General features: G+C 44.8%; 1 protein-coding gene across 2 annotated transcripts in view; it reads right to left on the bottom strand.

Annotated features, from left to right (window-relative positions):
- Positions 1 to 19,467, bottom strand: part of LOC139539072 (collagen alpha-1(XI) chain-like) — an 84,957-nt gene extending 65,490 nt beyond the window's left edge. The window contains exons 1-2 of one of the 2 annotated variants that reach the window (XM_071341837.1): positions 19,100 to 19,467; positions 507 to 674 (exon numbers count right to left, since the gene is read on the bottom strand). In XM_071341837.1, coding sequence (XP_071197938.1) covers positions 507 to 674; positions 19,100 to 19,184 — 253 coding nt within the window. In that variant the 5' untranslated portion in view covers positions 19,185 to 19,467. The remainder of the gene's footprint in view (positions 1 to 506; positions 675 to 19,099) is intronic. The other variant, XM_071341926.1, reaches the window with a different exon arrangement.
- Between the last annotated feature and the right edge of the window lie 1,356 nt (positions 19,468 to 20,823).

Raw genomic sequence — 20,823 nt, 5'->3', positions numbered from 1 at the left:
TCAGTCATACAATCAGTCATACAGTCAGTCCTACAGTCAGCCATACAGTCAGTCATACAGTCACTCATACAGCCAGTCATACAGTCAGCCATATAGCCAGTCATACAGTCAGTCATACAGTCAGTCATACAGTCAGTAATTTAGTCAGTCATACAGTCAGTCATACAGTCAGTAATTTAGTCCGTCATACAGTCAGTCATACAGTCAGTCATACAGTCAGCCATACAGTGGAGAACACAGTAGGTAGCAACACACCACCCTGGGGACTCCCACACTGGCAAGACCCACTGCCCCTCCCAAAATAACAATATCACACATCTGAACTTCAATGAATAATAATAATGGCCTGTGCTACTACACCCTAAGACCTACACTCATGGAGAAGAGGGAGAACAAAGTCAGGTCCGTTGTGTTACAGTGAAGCTTAGGATTCACTGCAATTACCACACATACACCATGACTCAGACTCATTGGATGTGTACTACGTCTCTACAGATTGTTGTTACCTGGGAAGAGCTGTTTGGTGGGTGCACTGAGCTGGATCTTCTTGTCTATCCTATAGGCCATGTCTGTCTCCTCCATGTCATTCCTGCTGGTGCAGAGGCCAGCCTCCATGGACACCCCCTCCATGTGGTCCGACAGCTCCAGCACCCGCAGCACATCGATGGGATCAGCTGCACACCAGAGAGAAGGAGACACATCAGCACACAGTGATACAATAACACATACTTCATATGAGAAATATGATGTCCAAATTTCTGTTCAGTTCCGCTAATGATATTCAGACATTTGAGGGAAAAACTAAATCATCATCATTTTGGACCTTAATTCTCTCAGCAGCTGTAAGCATGTTGTTTTCAACCAGTACAGTCACCGATATAATATTTGGCTGTCTGGCTACACTTAGTGGTGGTAGGCTGTGTTCTTTACAGCAGAGAGAACTGCCAGTTCGGAGGAGCTGGTGGGAACCTGTGAGTGTGTGTGTGTGTGTGTGTGTGTGTGTGTGTGTGTGTGTGTGTGTGTGTGTGTGTGTGTGTGTGTGTGTGTGTGTGTGTGTGTGTGTGTGTGTGTGTGTGTGTGTGTGTGTGTGTGTGTGTGTGTGTGCGTGCGTGCGTGCGTGCGTGCGTGCGTGCGTGCGTGCGTGCGTGCGTGCGTGCGTGCGTGCGTGCGTGCGTGCGTGCGTGCGTGCGTGCGTGCGTGCGTGCGTGCGTGCGTGCGTGCGTGCGTGCGTGCGTGTGTGTGTGTGTGTGTGTGTGTGTGTTTGTGTGTGCGTGGGATTAGAGGACACAGAGACAGGCCCACTCAGTGCTGAAAGCAGCAGTCCTGCAGGTGGCCTTCTGTTCCAGGGCTATTATTATGGGATCCAGCCATGACTCCGCCTACTGTATAATCCTGCTGTACACTACACATTGGAACACACCTGACAGCTGACACCTGCCTAGAGCCAGCATCCCACAGCAAGACAACTCTCTCACCATCTCTCCCATTCACAACATTTCACTGGCATGTGCAATACACATTTCTCCAGTTACAATGTGTTTATCAGGAATGAACACAAAGAGAACTCCTTCAGAAGTAACATGGGAATAAAAGATGTAGGAGTATGTACAAGTTCACACTGCTGTGTGTTCACCCCTTCCATGATCATTAAAACATGCCTGTAGCTGATTTACAGTTGGCAGTCAATTAGTCATTTATTTTGGTTTTGCTAGGTAGCGTTAGCTAGCACTTGTCAGCTGGCTGTACCTGCGCCAAAACTTTTTCATCCTATAGCTTGTTCTTTTTAAACAGTGAGCCAACATGTTTCCAACACTTTTATTTCCCTAACTGATCAAAACTCATTTTCTCATGCTCTCTCTTGTCCCTCTGCGGCAGACATATAAAAAGCAATGTGTTTGGAACGTCGAATCGCAATAAAATCGCAGTATCGAATCGCAATACATATAGAGTTGTGAAAATCGCAAATCATTGTATCGATACCTAAGTATTGTGATAATATCGTCTTGTGAGGTCCCTGGCCATTTCCAGCCCTAACACAGACACACACACACAGAGCTTATGGGGAGACTGGCAACGCAGAATTGAGCATTCCAGCCATTTAAAATGAGGATCCTAAATTGAAGTTGCCCCCTGTAGCTCTTTCTCTCCCCTCCTGTCCCCATGCTACAATTTCTACTTTTCTTCTCTCTGTTAATTCAACATGTGGTGAGAGTTTAACCAGTGCCCACTCGCTGCTTGCAGAAAATCACCCTGTTAGCTTTTATGGTATTATTTATTTGCATAGCAGAGACCTTTTATTCACAGCAGCTCAGATCTCACCCACAGAGCACCCATAGAATGGTAACAGGCTGCACTGTAAATAGGTTAAGCTGTGAATTAAATCCAGACTGAGTCTGAAACACAATTAAAACATCAGGTACTGATTTAAAGGTCCGTAAGACAGAGCAGCTTAAATTCTACTTTGATATGAGAGTCATAAACAATCCCTATAAATGATTTAATTACAGGAGTTGCTGCTTGCTCCTAACAAACACAACTGTCTGAGCTTACGCACACAGTGACAGCCTTACTCATGCTGATGCTCATTCCCACAGTCCTCGCCTGCCCTCGCCCACACATAGACATTTATGATGTCTTTTCAAATCCAGCCTAATTGCCCTGCCATGAACCAAGAAGTAAATGTCAGTGAATAATTTATCAGGTCAAGCTGGTCACACACATACGGCGCGCACACATGGCGTGCATACACACACACACACACACACACACACACACACACACACACACACACACACACACACACACACACACACACACACACACACACACACACACACACACACACACACACACACACACACACACACACACACACACACACACACACACAGAGGTCATAAGGCAATGATGTTTGGAACAGCCAGAACAGCATTTTAATCTGCAGCAGCATGGGTCTAATTACGACAGGCCTTTGGAGTGCTGTGTTACAGACAGACTCAAAACACCTGACAACTGGACTCAAAACAACAATAACTCAATCACTCAGTCTTGTCCAAACTATCCAATCCCAAAGGCTCTTTAGTCCAAATTCTTCAATCACATGGGCTCTCTTGTCCAAACTATCCAATCCCAAAGGCTCTTTAGTCCAAATTCTTCAATCCCCTGGGCTCTCTTGTCTAGTCTAAACTATCCAATCCCAAAGGCTCTTTAGTTCAAATTCTTCAATCACATGGGCTCTCTTGTCCAAACTATCCAATCCCAAAGGCTCTCTTGTCCAAACTGAGCATTTCCATGTAAAAGGACCCATGAGCACCAACATGAAGTTCATAGGAGCATATCAAATTGGGTGTCAAATGAAAGCTAAGAGTCTATATTTTGGCGAAATTAAGGCATGGATACATTTTTCAATAATTTTCATCCTAAAAATTAGGCCTAAGTAAAGACTTTGATTTCTTGTCAAACAGATGGAAAATATGTATTCGGATAACATCTAGCAAAAAAAGTCTTAAAATGTATTAGAAATACATTAAAATGAAATAATGTTGACGTAAAGACCACTGCCAACTAATATGAATATTTTGTCTTGTAATTCCATTACCAAAAACCCACATATCTTTAAGATAGCACAGTACAGTACATTACAGTACAGTGAGTAGAGTACAGTAAAGAAAAGTAGAGTATAGTACAGTAGAGTACAGTGTATTGTACCGTACTCTACTGTACTCTACTCTACTGCACTGTACTGAACTCTACTCTACTGTGCTCTGCTGCGCTGTGATGTCCAGGAGAATGTAAGGAGAATGACATTCCTATTCATAATTCTGCATTTCTGTGTAAAATAGATCAGGGACCATGACGTCATTTCGTTACCGTAATTCCGTTACCGGGTTTTAATCCACTTCACTTACTGTAGTTCAATAATCAAAATATATGTTTTCAAACTCAAGGTGCCGTGTCATAGTTGACATCCCATTCTTTTTGCAAACATCTTTGAATCTTCATTTGGAGCAGATATTTTTGGAAAACTTGTTCGTATAAAAATAGATCTGTACAGTTCTTCCACTAAATGGGTCTTTTTCACTGGAAATGGTTCAATTCAGTCCTTGTGCATAGAGTTGTTTGGCATAAAAATATTATGTAAAGTATAACTAATGTATAACATAACACAGCATACATAACCAAACATAACATCCGCATGACTAATGTACAGACATCCTTCTATCTGACCTTTGACCTCAGACAGTAGTCCAAATGTGCAACGCCATGTGGGAAAACAATGAGAAGAGCAGGAGAAATTCCTCTTCTGAAAGACACAATCTTCACAATGACGTGCCAGACACACACACACACACACACACACACACACACACACACACACACACACACACACACACACACACACACACACACACACACACACACACACACACACACACACACACACACACACACACACACACACACACACACACACACAAAGATACTCCTCAGAACTTTGTTTCACAAAGAACAATACTATATTTTATTTAGTTATTTTTATTTAACCTTTATTTAACTAGGCAAGTCAGTTAAGAACAAATTCTTATTTACAATGACGGCCTACACCAGCCAAAAAAGACTCAGAAATATTCAAATTAATATAAAACATCCAACTATTTTGGACGGCAATCAATACAACTGCAAGAGATGGAATTCGATATCTGACAGAGATCAGATTATCTCTAGCATTCTGGGAACAAGAAGGACGGAATTCATCAATGAGGGGATGAAAGGGCTAAAACAGACAGGACCACAAACAGACAGAGGCTAATCAAACACAGCAGTGACACAGACGGACAGCTGAGTGCTAACCTCTCATCCCCCCTACCCTACCCCTTCCTGCCTCCTACCCTACTGTCCCAGAGCCCCCATTGTTCCCACAAGTACAGCAGGAACAGTTGCTCCATGGGGGCATTTACACAGGCCTGGGGAATGTTCCTTCTCCTCCTCTCCTCTCCCCTGGCCTGGTGTCGTAAAGCATCCCTGGGCGAGCAGAGCAGTTGGCAGGAGGCCATGTGAGGTCTGGAGCCGCCCCAACATCAACAGTGACAGGACTGGCGCTGTCTGCCATCTACCTGTCTGTCCTGCAGCGATGCTTCCTCCGCCAGCATCACCTGTCTGAATCTCATTAGACCTCCTAATAATCCTTACCTCACGTTACCTGTTGGAGTCATTACGTGTATGTAGAGTGTGTTTGATCTCCCTAGCTTGGACTGAGTGATATATATAGCACATCTACCTACAGTACACTGGAGTGATGTGAATTCTACTGTATGTGTGGTTGTGGCCATGCAGAAATACAGATAAAGGAGTGCTTTGTTAGAACAATATGTTTTCCAGTGCCACATAAGGTCAGAGTTCAGCCATACTGTACATATTTTCCACTCTCACCAAATTCCAGCACTCATCTGGCGAGCATGGCACTGAGTGTACAGCACACATCCCACGTGTGACATTTGGGTCTTCTTCCTCCCGTCTGTATGTCTCCTCTTCTGGTCCTCCCTGCTGTTCCCCTCCTCTCAAAGACCATGAATCACTCAGACAGTGTGTGTCTGAGAACAACATGTCTCCCCTACGGCAGTTAGTACTGTCCTCTCTAGTCCTCCTCTCCTCGGCCTTGGCTGACAGACAGAACAGGCCTCAGTAGGCCCCACTTAACACAGCCTCGCTCACAGAACTCCCTCTGTCCACTGCTAATGTTACACAACAATAGTGTGCTAGACCGAACACCCTTCATATATGTCCTGCATTGGCCACTATCTCCATATATCTATCACACATTGGCATCATTTGTTCTCTGTCCTCGACGGCTTTTCTGAGGACATTCCCAGCAGCTTCATAGTGTGCTACTATAACTCCCTCTTTTTCGCTCTCTCTTTCTCTGCATACAACTGAGCACCACAACCTCTATCATGCATCATGCATGAACAAGTAATCAGAGTGGTCTCTATTCAACCTCTTCTCTGAAGACATTCCTTTCCCTCTGATATGAGTCACAGACCACTTCCACTCCTGAAAAAAAGGCAACAATTCTAACAATTCTAACAATTCTAACATTGTTCAAACCCAATCACGCCTATGAACGGGGGATTTCTCCATCTGAGCATCAGGGCCATACTGTATAAAAGCCAATTTAACCAATTGTATTATCAGCGTTATTCTGTGAGTTGAGTGGACTTCAAAAGGTCAAGGATTTGAGCTAATGTGTTAAAGTTTGTTTACTCAACAAATTCTGCTCAAAGTGAGCTGAATTTAAACAAGCTTGTTGAGTAAAATGACTATTATTACTAACTATTATTATCATATTTGTTGGTTGATTTTCAGAATTGTTTGTTTCAATACCTGTTTTTGCATGTACATTGATTTGTTGATTAATCTTATGCTACACAAACATAAATAACATACATTTTTCTAAACAAATCTAATCTGTTAGTAGTTGGACTTATTACACCCGCTACTGAGATAGACACTTAGATGTGTATTGTAATGACATTCTGAGATTGTCATTAGGCCTAAACTTGTAGCCTGAATTGCTTCCACTGCTGTCCACGCGCGTCGTGGTAGAGGCCACCCATCTCCTCCACAACACAATTTGGAGCTTATACCACCGGGTTTCAAGTCAATTCTCTCATTTTTCATGTGGCTGACATGCGGTAATGTTAAATAATGGTGTAATGGTCTATATTTTCTTGGCATTTTGTGTTAATTATTGTGTAGGTTTACGTTGTACCGGTACGGCGTACCCCCAATATTTATGTATCTGGGACGCCGTACCGTATCTTCCCAGCTTACTTTCACCCCTGGGTGTTTTTTTTCTTTTTTCATTGTGTTATTGACTGTACGTTTGTTTATTCCATGTGTAACTCTGTGCTGTTTGTGTCGCACTGCTTTGCTTTATCTTGGCCAGGTCGCAGTTGTAAATGAGAACTTGTTCTCAACTGGCCTACCTGGTTAAATAAAGGTGAAATACATTTTTTTTTTAAACTAGGCTCTCAAAGAAAGGCCTTATGATATACACTATATATGCAAAAGTATGTGGACACACATTCAAATTAGTGATTCGGCTATTTCAGCCACACCCGTTGCTGACAAGTGTATAAAATCGAGCACACGGCCATGCAATCTCCATAGACAAACATTGGCAGTAGAATGGCCTTACTAAAGAACTCAATGACTTTCAACATGGAACCATCATAGGATGCCACCTTTCCAACAAACACCTTTCTCCGGTCAACTGTAAGTGTTGTTATTGTGAAGTGGAAACGTCTAGGAGCAACAACGGCTCAGCCACGAAGTGGTAGGCCACACAAGCTCACAGAACGGGACAGATGAGAGTTGAAGCGCGTAGCGTGTAAAAATCATCTGTCCTCCCTTGCAACACTCACTACCTCTGGAAGCAACATCAGCACAAAAACTGTTCATCGGGAGACAAGCCTAAGATCACCATGCACAATGCCAAGCGTCGGCTGGAGTAGTGTAAAGCTCACCGCCATTGGACTCTGGAGCAGTGGAAAAGCATTCTCTTGAGTGATGATTCACGCTTCACCATCTGGCAGTCCGACGGACAAATCTGGGTTTGGCGGATGCCAGGAGAACGCTACCTGCCCCAATACATAATGCCAATTGATAAGTTTGGTGGAGGAGGATTTTAATTAAAAAAATAACGTATTAACTTAGACACTTGGTGAAGGCTACAGTACTGAAAGCTATTGAATACAACAACCATGTCTCGGTCGGGAACAAATACAGTCATTGGTGCTAATTACAATTCACTGAAAGGTAAGGCACACTGGAAAATGTGCAAATAAGGTAAAATAAATTCTCAAGTTGAGTTGTATGTTCACTTACAGTAACTTAAAATTTGAAGTTGTGTGAACCAACAATTCAACTTGAGAATGTATGGTGGTTCAGCTCATGTTGAGCAAACTCACAATCCTGTTGCAGCTGGTTGCCATACAATTTTATGTTGAATCATCTTCAAATGCTATTGTGTTGAGCAAACTCAACATATTTTTTTTACAGTGCAGAAACAAACTTGGCTGAGTATATTTCCCAGAGCATCACACCCTGCGCTGAGGAAACCGTTCCAGTTGCATTGGGTGTAATGTGGGATCGTTTGGGATATTCATTAGAGTTTGTTTATTTTCTTTCAACTACTTTGAGAGTTTGATTGTGCCTGCCTGGAGTGCCAGATGGACAGGCCAGGGTCTATCCAACTGATTCAATTGCACCAACAATTTGACAGAAAACAACATTTGAATCCAAATTTGATTTGGTGTTCTGTATGATGTTTTGAGATATGCAGATCGCTCTGCCTTTATCTGCATATTACGCAGTTGTTACCGGACGTACCGGACGGCAATATGAAAGTCAAGCCTTTGTATATGGACACAGACCTTCATAATCCTATATAATCCTTTGCTTCATCCTTTTAACATGTCATGTTACATTAAAAGTCCTCAGTGATGTTCCTGCATAACAGTTGGTGATTGGTAATAAGTGAATACAGATTAATGGGCAGTGAAAGTGAAGAAGCGAGGGTCAGGAGAAAGTGTCTAGAACAGCACAGACAGCATCGCTCAGAACCTCCAAGAGGGGATAGAATTAAATCAAATGACCCTAAGACTGACCTCTGACCCTCTATAGGTCATGGGTCACTGTGGTGTGGACAGCAGAGGTGCTCAGGCGAGGAGAAGCGAGGGGAGGGGGAACAAAAAAACAGAAACATGCTCCTACACCACCACACACACTCGAGTCCACATTCATCAACATTAAACCACATTCTAAATACAGTTTGAATGAGCACATAGGCCTACTCACACTCATAGGCCAACTCACACACATAGGCCTACTCACACACATAGGCCTACTCACACACATAGGCCTACTCACACATATAGGCCTACTCACACACAAAAGCCTACTCACACACATAGGCCTACTCACACACATAGGCCTACTCACACACATAGGCCTACACACACACATAGGCTTATAGCCGAACACACACACCCAGTCAAATGAATAAACAACCAAAGAGAGCACATACACACACAGTACACACAAAAACACACTTTGTAACAATACAAAAACATAATAGCACCCAACCCACGCTATAAAATCAGGTCAATAAACATTGTGGTTTGTTTTACTGCCTCTCAGTCTGTGTCGACTACTCAATCTGCTGCTCCATCCTTGTCTGTCCGTTTGTCTGTCTATCATCGGCCTGTCTGTCCGTTTGTCTGTCTATCATTGGTCTGTCTGTCCGTTTGTCTGTCTATCATTGGCCTGTCTGTCGGTTTGTCTGTCTATCATCGGTCTGTCTGTCCGTTTGTCTGTCTATCATTGGCCTGTCTGTCCGTTTGTCTGTCTATCATCGGCCTGTCTGTGAAACCCACTCTTTACTCACTTTCAAACAGAGGAGGAGAGATAGGCTAGAGGAACGGAGAATCAGATATGTCCACTATCAAGCGGACGGAGCTTGTTAAAAGGTTTACATGGGGAGACAGAGGAATGTGTTGAGTTGGAAGAAGGCTTCATGTTGATTGGGCTGTGGGACAGGGGCTAGCACTGGGTCTGCTTTGAGTTATCACTGGGGAGCTGGGGAGCCATTCAAACCATTGGTTGTGTAGGAGACCGACGTGGAATCCTCCGCCTGCTGCTGCTATGCTGCTGAACCCTAGCTCTCCTCTCTCCTACATGCTCCAACACACACACACAATACACACACTCCTCCACGCTCCAACAGCTCAGGAACACGGACAGAACATGTGTGAGCCTGACGGATCTGAGCATGTGGGTTCTTTCACTGATATGCTACCAGTCCATACTGTTCTGTACAGTACAAGCTCACTCATAATAAGAGTCTCATTCAGGTCAGTTTTGTCTCTACATTGCCACCTCTTCGCATATTTGTAACAGGGATTACTCTGTGAGTAGTGAATGTGGGTCAGTAGCTAATCTCAGTGGCAAGGCTAATGGTCAGTATGTGTGTGGAGGAGTGTGTGTTGTCTGGACAGATTGGAGTTTGGTTCCACATCTCCCTTCATCGCACGTCTCCCTGACATTCTTCTAGCGCCACAGTTTGTTCTGCTGATGTTTACTCACTGCATGAGATGAGGGCCAGACTGGCCTTCTGCTGCTGGCCCCATAGAGGAAAACACCTGCTCCGGGGCTCGCACTCTCTCTCTGTCCACTATACACACACCACACACACACAGAGACACACACACATACACACCACACACACACAGAGACACACACACATACACACCACACACACGCACGCACGCACGCACGCACACACACACAGAGACACTTGCACTCACACACACACACACACCACACACACACACAAAAACAACAAATTCCAGTAAATTCTTACAATCAATCACTCTCTACAATATCTTAACATTGAGTTAACATGGTGTACAATACCAGAGCTCCGGCAACCAAAACATGCCACTCCCTCCCTTCACAAACATACTACATGCATTGCACATGTGTACTTGTACAGCACAGGAGGTTGGTGGCAATTTAATTGGGGAGGATGGGCTCGTGGTAATGGCTGGAGGGGAGTAGGTGCAATAGTATGAAATACATCAAATGCATGGTTTCCATGGTTTCCATGTGTTTGATGCCATTCCTTTTACTCCATTCCAACCTTTATTATGAGCCGTTCTCCAATCAGCAGCCTCCTGTGTTGTACAGGCAGATTCTCTTTGTTCACTCCACTCAGTTGTTGATGATAACTTGATGCATGTCTTGCTATTGTAAAGCTGATTTACTGTGGCTCACGTTGCAATATGCCCTGTTAAAGTGTACTACCTGGTGTCAGTGCTTACTGTAATGGACACTGACTGGACCGTATGAAGAGGACGTTGTATCCAAGTAAAAACAGCCAGGCCATCAGTATAATTTGACTTGTATATTGTTAAGATAAGACGGTTTTGGTCAGATAGCTAACTAACTGTCAAGATTCCCTAGGAGGTTAACATATGATGTATGGCTCTGATAAGGCTTAACCTGGAATCAAGGCCTGTATAACAGGCTAGGGGACACCACAGAGAGAGAGGACTGTTTCATATGGGTCTCTTTGTGCAGAGAGGGCCTCAATCACCATTCTTCTAAGAGAGGCACGAGCCGTCTAAAGCTCTGAAACATAGAGACCCGTAGCTGGGCTGGGGGAAGAGTGCTTCTTCTTGTTCTGTTTCTCATAGAGACCCGTAGCTGGGCTGGGGAAGAGTGCTTCTTCTTGTTCTGTTTCTCATAGGGACCCGTAGCTGGGCTGGGGGAAGAGTGCTTCTTCTTGTTCTGTTTCTCATAGGGACCCGTAGCTGGGCTGGGGGAAGAGTGCTTCTTCTTGTTCTGTTTCTCATAGAGACCCGTAGCTGGGCTGGGGAAGAGTGCTTCTTCTTGTTCTGTTTCTCATAGAGACCCGTAGCTGGGCTGGGGAAGAGTGCTTCTTCTTGTTCTGTTTCTCATAGAGACCCGTAGCTGGGCTGGGGGAAGAGTGCTTCTTCTTGTTCTGTTTCTCATAGAGACCCATAGCTGGGCTGGGGAAGAGTGCTTCTTCTTGTTCTGTTTCTCATAGAGACCCGTAGCTGGGCTGGGGGAAGAGTGCTACTTATTGTTCTGTTTCTCATAGAGACCCGTAGCTGGGCTGGGGAAGAGTGCTTCTTCTTGTTCTGTTTCTCATAGAGACCCGTAGCTGGGCTGGGGGAAGAGTGCCTCTTCTTGTTCTGTTTCTCATAGAGACCCATAGCTGGGCTGGGGAAGAGTGCCTCTTCTTGTTCTGTTTCTCATAGAGACCCGTAGCTGGGCTGGGGGAAGAGTGCCTCTTCTTGTTCTGTTTCTCATAGAGACCCGTAGCTGGGCTGGGGGAAGAGTGCCTCTTCTTGTTCTGTTTCTCATAGAGACCCGTAGCTGGGCTGGGGGAAGAGTGCCTCTTCTTGTTCTGTTTCTCATAGAGACCCATAGCTGGGCTGGGGGAAGAGTGCCTCTTCTTGTTCTGTTTCTCATAGAGACCCGTAGCTGGGCTGGGGGAAGAGTGCCTCTTCTTGTTCTGTTTCTCATAGAGACCCGTAGCTGGGCTGGGGGAAGAGTGCCTCTTCTTGTTCTGTTTCTCATAGAGACCCGTAGCTGGGCTGGGGGAAGAGTGCTTCTTCTTGTTCTGTTTCTCATAGAGACCCGTAGCTGGGCTGGGGAAGAGTGCCTCTTCTTGTTCTGTTTCTCATAGAGACCCGTAGCTGGGCTGGGGGAAGAGTGCCTCTTCTTGTTCTGTTTCTCATAGAGACCCGTAGCGGGGCTGGGGGAAGAGTGCTTCTTCTTGTTCTGTTTCTCATAGAGACCCGTAGCTGGGCTGGGGAAGAGTGCCTCTTCTTGTTCTGTTTCTCATAGAGACCCGTAGCTGGGCTGGGGGAAGAGTGCCTCTTCTTGTTCTGTTTCTCATAGAGACCCGTAGCTGGGCTGGGGGAAGAGTGCTTCTTCTTGTTCTGTTTCTCATAGAGACCCGTAGCTGGGCTGGGGAAGAGTGCCTCTTCTTGTTCTGTTTCTCATAGAGACCCGTAGCTGGGCTGGGGGAAGAGTGCTTCTTCTTGTTCTGTTTCTCATAGGGACCCGTAGCTGGGCTGGGGGAAGAGTGCCTCTTCTTGTTCTGTTTCTCATAGAGACCCGTAGCTGGGCTGGGGAAGAGTGCCTCTTCTTGTTCTGTTTCTCATAGAGACCCGTAGCTGGGCTGGGGGAAGAGTGCCTCTTCTTGTTCTGTTTCTCATAGAGACCCGTAGCTGGGCTGGGGGAAGAGTGCCTCTTCTTGTTCTGTTTCTCATAGAGACCCGTAGCTGGGCTGGGGGAAGAGTGCTTCTTCTTGTTCTGTTTCTCATAGAGACCCGTAGCTGGGCTGGGGGAAGAGTGCCTCTTCTTGTTCTGTTTCTCATAGAGACCCGTAGCTGGGCTGGGGGAAGAGTGCCTCTTCTTGTTCTGTTTCTCATAGAGACCCGTAGCTGGGCTGGGGGAAGAGTGCTTCTTCTTGTTCTGTTTCTCATAGAGACCCGTAGCTGGGCTGGGGAAGAGTGCCTCTTCTTGTTCTGTTTCTCATAGAGACCCATAGCTGGGCTGGGGGAAGAGTGCTACTTATTGTTCTGTTTCTCATAGAGACCCGTAGCTGGGCTGGGGAAGAGTGCTTCTTCTTGTTCTGTTTCTCATAGAGACCCGTAGCTGGGCTGGGGGAAGAGTGCCTCTTCTTGTTCTGTTTCTCATAGAGACCCGTAGCTGGGCTGGGGGAAGAGTGCCTATTCTTGTTCTGTTTCTCATAGAGACCCGTAGCTGGGCTGGGGGAAGAGTGCCTCTTCTTGTTCTGTTTCTCATAGAGACCCGTAGCTGGGCTGGGGGAAGAGTGCCTCTTCTTGTTCTGTTTCTCATAGAGACCCGTAGCTGGGCTGGGGGAAGAGTGCTTCTTCTTGTTCTGTTTCTCATAGAGACCCGTAGCTGGGCTGGGGGAAGAGTGCCTCTTCTTGTTCTGTTTCTCATAGAGACCCGTAGCTGGGCTGGGGGAAGAGTGTTTATTCTTGTTCTGTTTCTCATAGGGACCCGTAGCTGGGCTGGGGGAAGAGTGTTTATTCTTGTTCTGTTTCTCATAGGGACCCGTAGCTGGGCTGGGGGAAGAGTGCTTCTTCTTGTTCTGTTTCTCATAGAGACCCGTAGCTGGGCTGGGGGAAGAGTGCCTCTTCTTGTTCTGTTTCTCATAGAGACCCGTAGCTGGGCTGGGGGAAGAGTGCTTCTTCTTGTTCTGTTTCTCATAGAGACCCGTAGCTGGGCTGGGGGAAGAGTGCCTCTTCTTGTTCTGTTTCTCATAGAGACCCGTAGCTGGGCTGGGGGAAGAGTGCCTCTTCTTGTTCTGTTTCTCATAGAGACCCGTAGCTGGGCTGGGGGAAGAGTGCCTCTTCTTGTTCTGTTTCTCATAGAGACCCGTAGCTGGGCTGGGGGAAGAGTGCTTCTTCTTGTTCTGTTTCTCATAGAGACCCGTAGCTGGGCTGGGGGAAGAGTGCCTCTTCTTGTTCTGTTTCTCATAGAGACCCGTAGCTGGGCTGGGGGAAGAGTGCCTCTTCTTGTTCTGTTTCTCATAGAGACCCGTAGCTGGGCTGGGGGAAGAGTGCCTCTTCTTGTTCTGTTTCTCATAGAGACCCGTAGCTGGGCTGGGGGAAGAGTGCTTCTTCTTGTTCTGTTTCTCATAGAGACCCGTAGCTGGGCTGGGGGAAGAGTGTTTATTCTTGTTCTGTTTCTCATAGAGACCCGTAGCTGGGCTGGGGGAAGAGTGCTTCTTCTTGTTCTGTTTCTCATAGAGACCCGTAGCTGGGCTGGGGGAAGAGTGTTTATTCTTGTTCTGTTTCTCATAGGGACCCGTAGCTGGGCTGGGGGAAGAGTGCTTCTTCTTGTTCTGTTTCTCATAGAGACCCGTAGCTGGGCTGGGGGAAGAGTGTTTATTCTTGTTCTGTTTCTCATAGAGACCCGTAGCTGGGCTGGGGAAGAGTGCCTCTTCTTGTTCTGTTTCTGGAAGCCAGATGTTTATTGCTTAGTATAGATTTGTGACAGAGATGTTTGATATTATTTACACATATTGGATGTCAGGGGATTCCTATTCCTAACAGTTTTGTGACAGAGATGTTTGATATTATTTACACATCCTGGATGTCAGAGGATTCCTATTCCTAACAGTTTTGTGACAGAGATGTTTGATATTATTTACACATCCTGGATGTCAGAGGATTCCTATTCCTAACAGTTTTGTGACAGAGATGTTTGATATTATTTACACATCCTGGATGTCAGGGGATTCCTATTCCTAACAGTTTTGTGACAGAGATGTTTGATATTATTTACACATCCTGGATGTCAGAGGATTCCTATTCCTAACAGTTTTGCAGAAAAAGGCAAAATGGCAGCCAAGATCCACACCAACAGACCAGCGGAGACATGTCTTTGTTTCAGGTGGAGATAATAACAAGCACATCAGCATCTTTTCATGTTTCAATTCTTTCCATTAGGAACATGATTCCTGTGACAGCGGATGCTGATAGCACTAACAGCCATCAAACTTTCCTCTCCTCTTTTTAGTTTCTTTCTAAAATGGTCCTCTTTTTTCATTGGTTTCTATTTTCCCAGGCTCATTTGTAGCGTGATCAAAGAGGAACATGACTTGTCCTCTCCTCTGGGAGTCTGGTGCAGGATCAGCAAGGCGGCAGGATCAAATGGGATTCAGAGAGGGGACTGCACGCGTGAATTCCCCTCGGTCATACTGCCAGGGCGGGGAAGGTGGGGGGAGGCGGGGGGGACACAGAGAGGGGACACAGGAAGGGAGGAGAATGTAGATGAGGAGGAGATGCAGCATATGAAATTGAAACAAACCCCCTCTTTCCTGTGTCTTTTAACAGCAAAAGAAAAAGAAGAGAAAAGAAAGGAGAGATTGAAAAAACGTGAAGGGGCCGAGGAACAGAGGAGGGGCCGAGGAACAGAGGAGGGGCCGAGGAACAGAGGAGGGGCTGAGGAACAGAGGAGGGGCCGAGGAGGGGCCGAGGAACAGAGGAGTCACCAACTGTGGACGTGTGCAAGAATGTCTCTCTTCCTGTCGTCAAACATGACTACAAAGCACAGTCTTGATGCTCTCCCAGGCACATGTGAAAACATTCTCCCACTCATACTGGCCCAGTCCACACATCATCAAACACCATCACTTATCCTGTACTGTCATATCAGCACAGCAGAGCAACACCGTGCAATTCCCCACAGCTCCAACACGTTCAAGCCATCATATTATTCTCTGACTCACAATATCACCCCTCATTACAGACAACACAAACACAGCAACACGAACAACAGGGTCTGAAATAAGTAAGCATTTGGCGGTAAAGTCTAGCCTCTATAATGGAGCACTTGCAAGGAAACAGTCAAATGCTGCGGGTCTAAGACACACACAAAAAAAACACTACCAGAGGGCATAGCTTTATTGCTGCTCATAGCAGGCCTAATAGCCCACGTGTGGCAGACGTCTAGTTGAGTTCAGACTCTCAGTTCAAACTGTCAAGTTTTTATTGGTAGTATTATACAGTGCATTCGGAAAGTATTCAGACCCCTTGACTTTTTCCACATTTTGTTACGTTACAGCCTTATTCTAAAATTGATTAAATAGTTTTTTCCCTCATCAATCTACACACAATACCTCATAATGACAAAGCAAAAACAGGTTTTTAGAAATGTTGGCAAATTTGTTAAATAAAAAACTGAAATATTAAATTTACATAAGTTTTCAGACCCTTTACTCAGTACTTTGTTGAAGCACCTTTTGCAGCGATTACAGCCTCAAGTCTTCTTTGGTATGACACTACAAGCTTGGCACACCTGTATTTGGGAAGTTTCTCCCATTCTTCTCTGCAGATCCTCTCAAGCTCTGTAAGGTTGGACGGGGAGAGTTGCTGCACAGCTATTTTCAGGTCTCTCCAGAGATGTTCGATCAGGTTTAAATCTGGGCTCTGGCTGGGTCACTCAAGGACATTCAGAGACTTGTCCCGAAGCCACTCCTGTGTTGTCTTGGCTGTGTGCTTAGGGTTGTTGTCCTGTTAGAAGCTGAACCTTCTCCCCATTCTGAGGTCCTGAGTGCTCTGGAGCAGGTTTTCATCAAGGATCTCTCTGTACTTTGCTCCGTTCATCTTTGCCTCGATCCTGACTAGTCTCCCAGTCCCAGCTGCTGAAAAACATCCCCACAGCATGATTCTGCCACCACCATATTTCCTCCAGATGTAATGCTTGGCATTCAGGTCAAAGATTTCAATCTTGGTTTCATCAGACCAGAGAATCTTGTTTCTCATGGTCTGAGAGTCTTTCGGCAACTTTTGGCAAACTCCAAGTGGGCTGTCATGTGCCTTTTACTGAGGAGTGGCTTCCGTCTGGCCACTCTACCATAAAGCCCTGATTGGTGGAGTGCTGCAGAGATGGTTGTCCTTCTGGAAGGTTCTCCCATCTTCACAGAGGAACTCTAGAGCTCTGTCAAAGTGACCAGCGGGTTCTTGGTTACCTCTCTGACCAAGGCCCTTCTCCCCCAATCGCTCAGTTTGGCCAGGGCAGCCAGCTCTAGGAAGAGTCTTGGTGGTTCCAAACTTCTTCCATTTAAGAATGATGGAGGCCACTGTGTTCTTGGGGACCTTCAATGCTGCAGAAATGTTTTGGTACCCTTCTCCAGATCTGTGCCTTGACACAATCCTGTCTCTGAGCTCTACGGACAATTCCTTCAACCTCATGGCTTGGTTTTTACTCTGACATGCACTGTCAACTGTGGGACCTTGTATACACAGGTGTGTGCCTTTTCAAATCATGTCCAATCAATTGAATTTACCACAGGTGGACTCCAATCAAGTTGTAGAAACATCTCAAGGATGATCAATGGAAACAGGATGCACCTGAGCTCAATTTCGAGTCTCATAGCAAAGGGTCTGAATACTTATTTAAATAAGATATTTCTGTTTTTCATTTTTAATAAATTAGCAAACATTTCTAAAAACCTGTTTTCGGGTTTGTCATTATGGGGTATTGTGTGTAGATTGTTGTGGATTTTTTTAAATTCAATTTAGAATAAGGCTGTAACTTAACAAAATGTGGAAAAAGTCTAGGGGTCTGAATACTTTCCGAAGGAACTGTATAATGGCTTCATACCTGCAGTGGCAGCTGAGCATGCCCATAAGCCTGTGATCAGGCCACAGACATAGACAGGCCTCACCATATCTTTGTTAAGTAGGTAGAACATGGAGGCATGTTGTCATGGCTCCAGAACTAAAAGCAACAGAAATCAGCTCCTTCCAATCAGGGTGTGCATACACTATTTTTGCAGCTGGTCAAAACCCAAAACCCAAATTCTCAATAATACCTTATTTCCTCCATAGTATCTAATCCTATTAAAATCTGTTATATTAAATGAGCTGGATCTAGAATATCAAATGAATAAAGTTAGACATAAAGGTTAATAGGGAAACTGAAATTCTCCATCTCCATCTTACCATACCAATTACACAAGAACAACACTGTGACAAACAACAAAATGTGTTATGAATTAATACATGTTTAGCAAATGGCTCTTAGACAGTTTTTTATGATGAATAGTCATACTAAACTCCTTTTCGTGAAGTCTATGTGAGCACTTTTTAAACAGCTCCATGACAAGAATTTTAATCTACTCAGGTCGGTCAGTGTTCTGCCATTCACCTCCTTCTAAAACCAACATTAAACCGTTTCACAGTAAACCGACACCGGTCACAAGCAAACACAAACATGACATCAGAGTGTTCCAGGGGTAATCGCTTCCCCCCTCACTCACAGAGAAAACTGAGCCCAACATCCAAATGGATGAAGCATACAAGAATGGACATGGGTTAGAGGACACATTAATATGCAAAAACAAAACGATGCTAAATTATTATGATTAACTTGCAATGAGAGAAATTTGACAAACTGAGGTAACCATCCATCACACACACCGCCAATGCGCAGTGACGCACAGAATAGGCTATACATTATGAATAATGCTTCATTTATAAAACTTAGACTTCTTGATTTATAATTTTTTTGCTTTACATAAAAAAAATACTTTAAAATGCCAAAATACAGCGAGGGGGAGAGTTACAACTTGTATTATTTTAAGGGGTTTAACAAAGCATTAAATACTGCTTTCGAAATTAATCCCGAGCCGGAGCAACCCAGTGGACAAATTCAATCCAGCATCGCCAAATATCCAATGAGATCATACGGAGCCTTTTATAATTACATTATTATGCGGCTAACAAAATATTAACGAGTGCGAAGTTGCGACCAAATTCACACCTTGTATACTTTTGTTTGGTTTCTGTTGAAGTGTCCAGAACTTTCTATAAAGAAATGGGGTAGCAAGATAACCGAACATGAACTGTTGTAGCCTATTATCAACAAAGAAAATGAATAAAAGGGTCCACTACCCTTGTCAATCCATACAATGAAACGATCACTTTGTTTATTAGCAGGTGCATTCCAACATATACTTTACCAGCTTGTGCCGTAGTTGCGTGGAACATTATTATAAGAAATAGCGGTAGTCTCCTGCACGCCGCTGTCCTCTTTAAATGGTCCATCTTTCAGAGCAGAGACCCCCTTGCCTCCGCCACAGAACTGTATGATACAAAACTAGATGAGAAAGGAGCTCAGGGAGGGAAAGAAACCAGTGCGGCGCTCGAACAGTGCACATTCGCTCTGCAGTTTCGCTTGCTTAGTTTTTTGGAGGATCCTCTCGTCTCTTCACTCTCTGTCCCTCATTCAATTTCTCCCTCTCATCCTCCCTCTTTCTCGCTTCCCTCCCTCCTCCTCCGTTCCCCCCTCCCTTCTCCTCCTTTCCCCCACATAGGACGGTGTCTCGCGACTCTGACGGGAAATTATGAAAAATTAGGCTTTCAAAGGTCTGGTGGACGCACGTTTATGAGGCTACTGCTGGTAATTTGCTATGTTGCTCCTGTATTACTGATGATCAGTGATCCAGTCAGACTCAGCACTTCCTTTCACCACTGCTGCTCTGTGTTACTTGTCATGCTGCAAGATGTTACAAACTTTCTGTCTGTTACTGCAGGGTATTCAACGGGTCCGCAGAGTTACTGCAGGGTGTCCGCTGTAATATACAGTAGATATTTTTTCTAAAAGTGGTAAAATAAACATTTATTTTATTTTAAAAAATCACCCGCAAGTACCAGTTGCGGCAAGTACCACTGGCTGCTGATAAACTTTCTTGACTTGGTCATTCATTTTGCCAACACATAGCTAACCTTTGTTTAACCAGCTAAACAGCTGCTATCTACAGTTGAAGTCGGAAGTTTACATACACCTTAGCCAAATAAATTTAAACTCAGTTTTTCACAATTCCTGACATTTAATCATAGTAAAAATTCCCTGTTATAGGTCAGTTAGAATCACCACTTTATTTTAAGAATGTGAAATGTCAGAATAATAGTAGAGAGAATGATTTATTTCAGCTTTTATTTCTTTCATCACATTCCCAGTGGGTCAGAAGTTTACATACAGTCAATTACTATTTGGTAGCATTGCCCTTAAATTGTTTAACTTGCGTCAAACGTGTCGGGTAGCCTTCCATAAGCTTCCCACAATAAGTTGGGTCAATTTTGGGCCATTTCTCCTGACAGAGCTGGTGTAACGAAGTCAGGTTGTAGGCCTCGCTCGCTCGCACACGCTTTTTCAGTTCTGCCCACAAATTTTCTATAGGATTGTGGTCAGGGCTTTGGGATGGCCACTCCAATACCTTGACTTTGTTGTCCTTAAGCCATTTTGCCACAACTTTGGAAGTATGCTTGGGGTCATTGTCCATTTGGAAGACCCATTTGCAACCAAGCTTTAACTTCCTGACTGATGTCTTGAGATGTTGCTTCAATATATCCACATAGTTTTCCTACCTCATGATGCCATCTATTTTGTGAAGTGCACCAGTCCCTCCTGTAGCAAAGCACCCCCACAACATGATGCTGCCACCCCCGTGCTTCACGGTTGGGATGGTGTTCTTCGGCTTGCAAGCCTCCCCCTTTTTCCTCCAAACATTATGGCCAAACAGTTCTATTTTTGTTTCATCAGACCAGAGGACATTTCTCCAAAAAGTACGATCTTTGTTCCCATGTGTAGTTGCAAACCGTAGTCTGGCTTTTTTATGGCGGTTTTGGAGCAGTGGCTTATTCCTTGCTGAGCAGCCTTCCAGGTTATGTCGATATAGCACTT

Source organism: Salvelinus alpinus, chromosome 1, assembly GCF_045679555.1.
Source record: "Salvelinus alpinus chromosome 1, SLU_Salpinus.1, whole genome shotgun sequence".
Classification (NCBI taxonomy): domain Eukaryota; kingdom Metazoa; phylum Chordata; class Actinopteri; order Salmoniformes; family Salmonidae; genus Salvelinus; species Salvelinus alpinus.
This window is presented reverse-complemented; position numbering and strand designations above follow the sequence as displayed.